Source organism: Xyrauchen texanus, chromosome 25 (assembly GCF_025860055.1).
Source record: "Xyrauchen texanus isolate HMW12.3.18 chromosome 25, RBS_HiC_50CHRs, whole genome shotgun sequence".
Classification (NCBI taxonomy): domain Eukaryota; kingdom Metazoa; phylum Chordata; class Actinopteri; order Cypriniformes; family Catostomidae; genus Xyrauchen; species Xyrauchen texanus.
In genome coordinates, this window is record NC_068300.1 from 6631354 (window position 1) to 6642468 (window position 11115).

Consider the following 11115-nt stretch of genomic DNA (forward strand, 5'->3'; position numbering starts at 1 on the left):
GGTTTTATTCATGTCTGTAGAACAAACAGTGCAGCTCAAGTTCAAATAGCCTATTCAAATCTAACCTAACCAGCTGGTATGAGATAGCTGTGCAGTATGTGTAAACATCACTCCCCTGGCCTCAAGAGTCGCACTAGCGAGTGACACTATAAGCTGTAGCCATTAGCCTTCTCATTAGCTTGGCTACCTCCCATGCCGGAGACACCGGTTCAAATCCCGCTTGGAGCAGGTCGAGCAGAACCGGTTACAGTGGTGCCGTGACCCTGATGGGGGTATGGTTTAGGGGAGTGAGTGTAACGGGAGCCAGCTAGTATGTGATAGCTGTGCAGTATGTGTAAACATCACTCCCCTGGCCTCAAGAGGCACACTAGCGACTGATGCTAGAAGCTGTAGCCTTTAGCCTCCTCATTAGCTTGGACACTTCCCATGCCGGAGACGCCGGTACAAATCCTGCTCAGAGCGGGTCGAGCAGGACAGGTTACAGATGTTCCATGACCCAGATGGGGGTATGGTTTAGGGGGGTGAATGCTAGAGGCTGTAGACATTAGCTTGGCCACTTCCCATGTCGGAGACGGCGGTTCAAATCCCGCTCGAGCAGGTTGAGCAGGTCCGGTTACAGTAGTGCTGTGGCCCGGATGGGGGTATGGTTTAGGGGGTAAGTGTAAAGAGAGCCAGCTGTGCAGTAGGTGTAAACCTCACTCCCTTGGCCTCAAGAGGCGCACTAGCGACTGATGCTAGAGGCTGTAGCAGGTCGAGGAGGACTGGTTACATGAGCAATATTAATAATGAGGCTTGCCTTAGAAGAAAAATAGGCTGATGAATTAAGTGCTTCATAAAAGGCCATAAAATCCATAAATAGCATTTGTGACAAAAGATGGGGGAAGAAAATAAAAAGTAAAAATAAAAAAAAAGATAGTTGTTGTCATGACAGTTGACACAGATTACTTCTGTGGATTTATGACACAGTTAGGAAGAATTGTGCTTGTAGTAAGCCTATGTCCTCAGGGAATTTCTTTATCCTGGATTTTCTGCCTCAGTTTAATTGTCAAAATCATCAAGTTCGGCAGTACTCACCTTCCCCAACAATCCCAAGAACCTCAAACCTGTGCATGTCATCACCGGAGGCGGGGTTACGCATCCAGTCAAACGGTCACCAGTTGATGGAGGTGCTCACGGGGGCGAGTGGTCGTCATGGTTACGGGCTGGCATGGGGCGACCTGGTGTGGAATCATGGGTCGAATCACCGTGAACGTTTGAACATGACGCTCTCTGTCAGCGCACACCTGCACCTGTGGAAATATAGTTAATTACATTTACTTCAACAGTTTAATCAAACCTGAATATCACAATGCCATGGTACAGTATTTGGATCAGAACACATGTGGACCGTTCAGAGGTGTTTTTATACAGTAGTTCCATTTTCAAGATGGAAAACACAAGACGGACTAGGTCCAGTTGCCCCGAAAGCTCCCCATACGAAACCACCAGAAATCTAAAAACATACCACGAATCCTAAACAACCAAACGACAGCTACGTTATCTCACAGAGGAGCAAACACTCTTCATTTCCTCACGGCAAATTTGTTGCGTTTCACATGTGGTGGCAGTGATAAGCATTTGTGTGTGTGGGTCACAGATAATTAGGATTCAGCTATAAATAGTCGACAGCAGAACTGTATTCGGTGCCGTGAAAGAGCGAGACATTGAACTGAAGGAGAGAGCCGAGATTAAACATGTCCAGTGCTTTGATACAGTAAGTGAAGAACACAAACAGAGAATCCGCAGTGTAAGAAAAAGCTCACGTAACGGGAAGAATTGGGTTTAGATTAACCAGATGAGCCACAAATAGACAACAGAACACAGGAGGAATAACGATATAATACAAAAATGGAATACAAATCAAATATTTAGGCTTTTTCATGAGGGTACACCTTGATAAGTTCAACTAGATGGTTAAATTGGCCTGCGTCATTTCTTAGGGGATAGTTTGCTCACCCTCGTGTTATAAACCCATTTGACTTTCTTTTTAACTTTTTAAACATCCTTAAGTTTGCTGAGATGGTCAAGTTTTTTTTAGAGACAAAGAAATATCAGTAATCCATGGTTTAAAAAAGCTATAGCTATTGCCGTTTAATAGCCCTTGAAACCACAGACAGAGGGGATGTTCCATGTCAAATCAACCTAATTTGACCAATCAATCCAATTTTGGCTGAAATTTGAGATTTTGTTAATACTTCCTCTGATGAAAGATAAACATAAATGATTATGAAAACCAAACCATTTAATGCCATGGATCAATATTTAATGAGTAATACTTAATCATTTTCTAAAAGGGGTGAATTTGACTATTTTCACCTATGATTTTGGAGCAAAACTACAGGTCAAAAAAATTACCTTTGAAAGGTGGTAGCATCAATATTTTATCTTTACACAGAGATAGGTTTGTCTATTACTAGAATCAGTTGACTTCAACACCCCTTGTTGCAGTATATGCCAACCGTTGGAGTCCAAATATGGGGAAAAGCACTTTTTTGTGTTGTTTTTGCTAAGTTGGAGTGCCTATATCTCCCGAAGGATTTAGGATTTCTAAATATCCTTTTAGATTCTGATTAAGATCAAACTTGCCTTTTTGTATATATATTTTTAAAACCCTAAATGGTGTAATCCAAGAGATACGAGTCTCTCCGTGTGGCTCAATCTGTAAATCGTTACATTTTACCCATTTTCGATGGTCGAAAACCAAATGTGGGTCACGTGGTATTAAGATTTTTGTAGGTCTGAAGTACAAATTACTAGAAATGTAGAAAAACTAGGAATGTACCTTTTATTCATTCACATAAAAACAATAATGTCCAAAATACACTATTATTAAGAATAAGTGACACTCGACTCTTCAGTTAGTGCAATACCTGAATTTCATACACTTTTCCACCCTAAAAGTGCCTGTGCGTTAAAAACTGTAAATCATAGAGATCCCAAATTTGGTGGAGTGGTCCAAATTCCCCCTCACTACTCAGGCGCACAACAACATCCATTTGACACTAGGTGGCGCTATAATTAGCCCATTTACTAATAACTCTGGAACCGTATGAACTAGAATCAATTTTCTTTGCTTTGAATCCCTCAGCACCCTCAATTGAAATGCCATGTGGATGGGTTGTTATATTTTGGCTTTCATTATCATTCATATCATTCTTTCACCTGAAAAACGCATATAAAACAAAGTCTTGAGGACCTCTGGTTGAGTTGACACGGAATGACCCTGAGGAAAACTGATGACTAGAATTCTTTTCAATAGCATTCCAAAATCTTCCAACAATACCTGTAGGGAGCGATCCATGAATTACCAACATTGTGGCCTTGATCAAGATAATAAACCTCAATTTGGACGATTGAAACTGTAACAAGTGAACTAAAAGTTGATTTGGATTGGAGTCTGCTCAATGACTATTTACGTCTGCATGTGGTACTGTTGGGTCATCTTACAAACACATGTCTTTTGTCGTCTGTGTGTGAGTGTGTTTTTGCTGGCATAAAGTCACGTGTGTCATCACTTAAGACTTTAGAAAATTGCTATACACCGACAAATAGTCTCGGTGGCAAACGTAAGTTCTGGGTATCATTGTGAACACATTATATCAGTGTGATTAAACTGAGAAGTCATGGCATAAAAACAAACCCATATTCACCAATAACTAATGGTAAATAGTCTGAACTTATATAGTGCCTTTTTTAAACTTAGCAGTTACCAAAGCGCTTTACACTGTGTCTCATTCACACACACACACACACTCACAAACCAATGATGGTAGAGCTGCCATGCAAGGTACTAGCCTGACATTGGGAGCAACTTGGGGTTCAGTGTCTTGCCCAAGGACACTTCAACATGTTGAGTCACGTGGGCTGGGAATCGAACCGCCAACCCTGCGATTAGTGGCCGACCCGCTCTACCACCTGAGCCACAGCCAGGGCTGGACTGGTAATCTGGCATACCGGGCATTTTCCCGGTTGGCCGATGCACTTTGGGGTTGATCAGGGGAGGACTGGCCATCGGTAGAACCAAGGGGTCCGGTGGGTCGGCCGCGAAATGGGCCTAATGGGCCGCCGCGTTATGCAGAACGGACCACAAAACGGTGCGCCGATATGCAGAAAAGGACAGCAACCTGGCTGTGACCAACTTTCCAACTTGAACTCCTTTACAGACAAACCCATTGCTTAATCTGAGAAATGCTGATAAGATAGCAAGACACAACAGCCAAAGACCTCCACCTGTACACACCGAACGTTTTTGCAACCATCCAGTTTACCGTTTGTTATTCTACGTAAACTGCGCAAGACGAACGTCTTTGTTTTTGTTAATTCAGCGTCTCGTACAGGAGCACTGTTTATTAGATGCTGTGTCAAGTTAAACGAACTTTAAAATGCATCTCGAGACACTTTGTTTCTGTTCAAATGTATTTTGTTGCGCTTCATCAAGCCATTTTTAGCGCAAAAATATTTAGCACATTTTTATCGGTCTGAAGTCATCGCCAGTGCTTGGCACACATCCAAAATACACAAATTCAACGAATATTCAAATTTCGCATTTTTATTTTACAGCCCTAACATACACAATGAATCATGCACAATAACACCAGGAACGTGTATTAAGAAAGTAAAAAGGGTCATTAATAAATCATTTTTAATTAATAATTGGGGCCTTAGTGAGTATTGACGCTGACTACCACCCCTGAAGTCACGAGTCTGAATCCAGGGTGTGCTGAGTGACTCCAGCCAGGTCTCCTAAGCAACCAAATTGGCCCGGTTGCTAGGGAGGGAAGAGTCACATGGGGTAACCTCCTCGTGGTTGTGATTAGTGGTTCTCGCTTTCAATGTGGTTGTGTGTGTGGATCGTGGAGAGTAGCATGAGCCTCCACATGCTGTGTCATGCACAACGAGTCACGTGATAAGATGCGCTGACAGAAGCAGAGTCAACTAAGACTTGTCCTCCGTGCCAACACAAGGACCTAGTAAGCAGTGGGAATTGGGCACGCCAAATTGGGGTGAAAACAGGATAAAATATGATAACGTTGACTGTAATTTATTAAATGAATGTATTTAAAAGGTTTATACAAGAAGTTTCAATAATTTACAGCCAAATAAATGTAAGAAATAGAGTTCGACTTCTTCAGGGGTCTTGATGAAGTTCCAGTGACCATCTTTCGGCTGAGGTCATCCTCTGACCTGTTTCCATGAGTGCATTTTCACTCAGACAAGAGAACAAATTAAAATGTCCAGGCAGTCTGATTTTCCCTGCATATGAGTGTCAAACTCAGACTAATTCAATCAAGCACTGTGAAAAGAGCTAAAAATACTGCCGTCAGCCTATAAACATCAAATACAGCAGACCAGTAAACGCTCAGACTGAAAAAATATGGGCACTTTGCAGTTTTGCAGCACAAACATTTTTGGCCAAGAATCTGACACACTTTCGAAAGAATGGCAAGATGTTTATGAGCAGACATCAGAAACAGGGCAAGAGATTTGTGTGTGATGTTTGGTCGTTTAAAGTGCTAGGGAGCTGGTTACTGTTTATGAAGCATAAAATTATAAAATATGAATTTTTCAGCTATAAATATGACAAATGAGAGCCAATAAACATCATTTTAAAGACCCAATAAAGCTAAAAAGGGACTATGTGGCTTCTAGTCCTTGTCTTTCCACTTGTCTATCTCTTCCACGTAAATGACCTAAAATATTGATGACACCATCTTGCACTCTAAACCAAAGTTGTGTTATTTGATTAATTTGCTCAATGCAACTTTGATGCGTTGCATAACTTTAAAGTTTTGTTAATAAATTCAGCAGGCGTACACGTCCCTTGCGTTTCTTGTATTCATGCAGATGGAGGGCTAAATCTGGGGCCTATAAAATGAAAATGTGAAGACTGAAATGTGATATTGTTAATATATTTTATATGCCTTTTTTAACATTTTAATGTATTAATTATTATACACACACACACACACACACACAGTTGACATCAGAAGTTTACACACACATTAGCCAAATACATTTAAACTCAGTTCTTCACAATTCCTGATATTTAATCGTAGAAAACATTCCCTGTCTGAGGTCAGTAAGGATCGCTACATTATATAAGAATGTGAAATGTCAGAATAATAGTAGTGGGTCAGAAGTGTACATACACTTTGTTAGTATTGGTAGCATTGCCTTTAAACATGGGTCAAACATTTGACTGTGATTGAGTTCAGGGCTTTGTGATGGCCTCTCAAATACTTGACTTTGTTGTCTTAAAGCCATTTTGCCAGAACTTTGGAGGTGTGCTTGGGGGTCATTGTCCATTTGGAAGACCCATTTGCGACCAAACTTTATTTTCAGGATGATGTCTTCAGATGTTGCTTCAATATATCCACATAATGCTCCTTCCTCATGATGGCATCTATTTTGTGAAGTGCACCAGTCACCTCCTGCAGCAAAGCACCCCCACAACATGATGCTGTCGCCCCCATGCTTCACAGTTGGGATGGTGTTCTTTGGCTTGCAAGCCTCACCCTTTTTCCTCCAAACATAACGATGGCCATTTTTGCCAAACAGTAAAAAAACATTTCATCAGCCCAGAGGACATTTCTCCAAAAAGTTAAGATCTTTGTCCCCATGTGCACTTGTTAACTGTAGTCTGGATTTTTTATGGCAGTTTTGGTGCAGTGGCCTCTTCCTTGCTGAGCAGCCTATCAGGTTATGTTGATATAGGACACGTTTTACTGTGGATATAGATACTTGTCTCCCAGTTTCCTCCAGCATCTTCACAAGGTCCTTTGCTGTTGTTCTGGGATTGATTTGCACTTTTCGCACCAAACTACGTTCATCTCTAGGAGACAGAATGTGTCTCCTTCCCGAGCGGTATGATGGCTGCGTGGTCCCATGGTGTTTATACTTGTGTACTATTGTTTGAACAGATGAACGTGGTACCTTCAGGCATTTGGAAATTACTCCTAAGGATGAACCAGACTTCTGGAAGTCCAATATTGTTTTTCTGAGGTCTTGGCTGATTTCTTTAGATTTTCCCATGATGTCAAGCAGAGGCACTGAGTAAGAAGGTAGGCCTTAAACTACATCCACAGGTTCACCTCCAATCAGTAGCTAATTGGCAAATTTTCTAAAGGCTTGATATAATGTTCTGTAATCTTCCAAGCTGCTTAAAGGCACAGTTAACAGCGTATGTAAACTTCTGACCCACTGGAATTGTGGTATAGTCAATAAAAAGTGAAACAATCGTTCTGTAAACAGTTGTTGGACAAAAGCCATACAGGTGCATTAGCCAAGGTTGTGCCTCTGCCTGTGTATTTGCTAAACCAGATAATTCAGATGTGTCATTAGACTTCAAAATCAGATGAACCATGGCACAAATGCGTATCAACCCATATAATTGAGAACCACGGCTGTGGCTCAGGTGGTAGAACAGGTCGGCCACTAATCGCAGGGCTGGCGGTTCGATTCCCGGCCCACATGACTCCACATGCCGAAGTGTCCTTGGGCAAGACACTGAACCCCAAGTTGCTCCCAATGGCAGGCAAGCACCTTGCATGGCAGCCCTGCCGTCATTGGTGTGTGAATGTGTGAATGGATGAATGAGTCACAGTGTAAAGCGCTTTGGTAACCGCTAATATTAAAAAAGGCGCTATATAAGTGCAGACCGTTTACCATTTAGAATCAGCTGACCAAGTCTAGATTAACGTTTTAATGCAAAGAGGAACTTGACAAGATTTGATTATTATGACTGATCAGTGTCGCCATTTGTAACCTAACGGCCCCTTCTCCACTAATTTGCTCTCAGCGCCCACTGGCATCCTTTGAACGTCACCTGGGGGGGCGGTACCGCCCATTTGAGAACCCCTGCTCTGATATGATATTACATCTATATGGGTTCCAACAACAACAGTGTAAATGCAAAATGGACCAAGACCAAAGTTGATCAAAAAGTATTTTTAAATATATTGTTGTTTATGAAGCACACATACACCTATGCCAAATGCATGACAATTTGTACGACAATTAACAGTCATAATTGCAATTATCTGTCAGGCAAATTTCATAACCGCGACGGCCCTAGTTATAGCCAATTTTACAACTTCGTTGCCATGACGACGTAACACCGTACACCCTATAATCCCACAAAAACAAGGATTTTAACAACTTTACAGCACAAATAATACACAAGTATTAACAGCAGAATTAATGCAAGTGCTTTTATAAAATGATAAGACTTCACATTTCTGCTTTTTAAACCTTCAAAAAATTGGCCCCATTCACTTCTATTGTAAGTGCCTCACTGTAAACTCGATTTTTGCCTTAAAAGATGAGGGAGGGACGAGTCTGAATCATTTTTGTCGTAATGTTATTCCACAAATGCTGTCGTGTATATGCTCTGTGTGTATAGCAGCTATTTTACAACAGCTCTGAATGTGGCTCATCCAATCAGAATTCATATGAACGTTTCCTTGCATCTTTTGTTTTTAACTCGTGTTGTATAATGTGAAGCTGTTTTCACACTAATGCGAGACTTATCGTTCATTCCTAATGAATAATCCTATCTATCGGTTTGCAGACTTCACCTCCTGATCTTTGGCTAAGACACGTGTCTGCTCACCATCTGTTTCTGGGTTCGGTCCCCAGAGTGAGAAACACAGAATGAGAACACGGAAAGTGGGCAAAGGGGGAAATGTCACGGCGAGAAGACTAGACCTGCAGTTCCTCTGATATAATCAGCACATCCGATTGCTTAGAGAGAGATGAGTATCCGAACTATCCGCCAATAAGCTATTCTTGACGCCTAACAGATCATGTGCAACTTCAGGAAATGGCCAAACTATCCCAAAGCTGAGAGATGGAGTTCATACAGTACCAGTCAACGGTTGACTGGGTCTCATGGGCGTAAAGACCTTTGCATGCTTGAAGTGAGTTTAGTAGATTTTGATGTTAAGATTTTCAGTGAATAATGACTCACAGCTATCGCACAGTTTCAGAAGACGTGGACTGTAGCGCACAAGTCACACGGACCACTTTTATAATACCTTTATGGTGCTTTTTCATGCTTTCTGAAGCTTTACAGCCTGTCCCACGTGTATGGGAAAAACTAGGTATTAATCAAAAGAAATAAACGTGTTTGAAGTTGAACAACATGATGGAGACCCATTTTGGGTCAACGATTACGTTAACTTAGTAACTGTAAATAAGCAGCTGGCCTGTATGAGCTCTAACGGATGATTCCTCTCACAACAAGAGCAGATGTCTGTGGAGAATGAGTGATTTATCTGTCCATGTTCACCTTTGATACACACAACACATACTGAGACATACAAGGTCATCTCATGAGGGATACAGGCCATACATCATCTCAACATCCACAACATTACGGATTTCAAACCCAGAAAGCATCATGAGCCATTAAAACACATCTTCTTATAATCTCTTATGAGCATGTGCTGGTGATGCATGATATGATGCATGAAACGCAATATAATAATATTGAGAATTACTCCTTAAAAGTGTCACAATGATCAAATGTTACAGTAAAGTCTGCCTTGCAGGATCTGTTATTCTGCATTATTTTATTAGCGTTCATATGACTAATGCAATAATGTATTGTAAGAGAAGAGTTATGCAGAGTAATGCATGAGCAATATAATATTGCTGCCAATGCATACATTTAAATGTATAATATAATATAATATAATATAATATCAACCCTGGCTAAAAAAAACAGCTAAAATCAGCCTCAGAAATGCAAAAACATTCTGAAATGTATTAATTTTCTATTCATTTTTTTTACTCAGATTGTTATGCTGAAAATATACATTTTAGTGAGACAAAATAGTGTAATGCACTATTAATAAAATATGCTAATGCAAGAGTTATAACATAAAAAGAGAAGTAAGTGTAATATACGCGTACTGTAGAGAGTAATGCGCTGATGATGGCATGATGTTCATGCATGACTAATACACACTGATCCATGTTTGCACTGCATCAGCACAATATCCCACATATAAACCCGTCACATATGTGTTACTGTACTGACACAGCTCAATTTGTGCGTGGATGTCAGTGTTTTGGTTTGGCGTCGCAGAGATCTGCGCTGCGTGGGAGTCACGCGCACATACAAACACGGAGCTGTATCGCGCGGACAGCGCACTTTAACAACACAGGCACGAGACAGACTATAATTATCATTGTACAGTATGCGTGACATTATCACAACACTGTCATGAGCTCAAAAATATAACAGCATCTAAAAGAAGTGATGCGGCGAATCAAGCGTGACATCACAGGGACTCACAGGTCTGGCAGAATAAAGCCGCTTTAAGCAGAAGATGCGCGTTATACTTACGTGTTTCTCCCGCGAGAAGATTTAGGACGCTGTAAATTCACTCACAACCTCCAACGCACCTGAAGCCGCACTGAGACTGTAACAGCAACAGTTTACAGCCTAGCGTCACCGAAGCCTATGAAAATGATTGACGTTCTGTAAAGGGACACCCTTTCTGACATATGCACCAATCAGAAGGCTGTTTGCGCCACGGGGGCGTGGCTTTCAGTCCTTCACATAAATAGAGACGCGCATTTCTCCGAACATTAACTATATAATATAATTTCATTTGACATAGTATGATATAAAATAATATGATGTAATATAATAAAATAAAACCCGATTATTTTTACGATTAAAACTCATTGGTGAAACATGATCATTTTGATGTATTTAATAAATATTTTTCTCAATCGCTTTGGTATGACTATTAAACTTAGTCAAACTATATGACTTACTATATGAACATTAGGTCATTTGTTCACATGACTATAGTCATTTATAATTGCTTTGGCACAAAATGCATTGCGTAAGCCTTGCAGATGAAAATAGTTTGCATTCATTTGCTATTGAATGATATTAATCTCTAGTGCAATTATTTCATTTTTATTTAATTGTATTCATTTATTTGTCAGGGACCATGCACAAAAAAACATTAATCTCACAAGAGAAGAGATGCTTTGCTCCAGATTTAGCTACTAGCTAATGTCCATCTGCAGTGCCTGGGCAGGTAAATAAAATACTAT

General features: G+C 40.7%; 1 protein-coding gene across 4 annotated transcripts in view; it reads right to left on the reverse strand.

Moving 5' to 3' along the window:
• Positions 1 to 10484, reverse strand: part of LOC127618880 (cyclin-dependent kinase-like 5) — a 53763-nt gene extending 43279 nt beyond the window's left edge. For 3 of the 4 annotated variants that reach the window (XM_052091555.1, XM_052091556.1, XM_052091552.1), the window contains exons 1-2: positions 10391 to 10484; positions 1075 to 1289 (exon numbers count right to left, since the gene is read on the reverse strand). In XM_052091555.1, coding sequence (XP_051947515.1) covers positions 1075 to 1138 — 64 coding nt within the window. In that variant the 5' untranslated portion in view covers positions 1139 to 1289; positions 10391 to 10484. Of the gene's footprint in view, positions 1 to 1074; positions 1290 to 1504; positions 1548 to 10390 lie in introns of those variants that run through there. The other variant, XM_052091553.1, reaches the window with a different exon arrangement.
• Between the last annotated feature and the right edge of the window lie 631 nt (positions 10485 to 11115).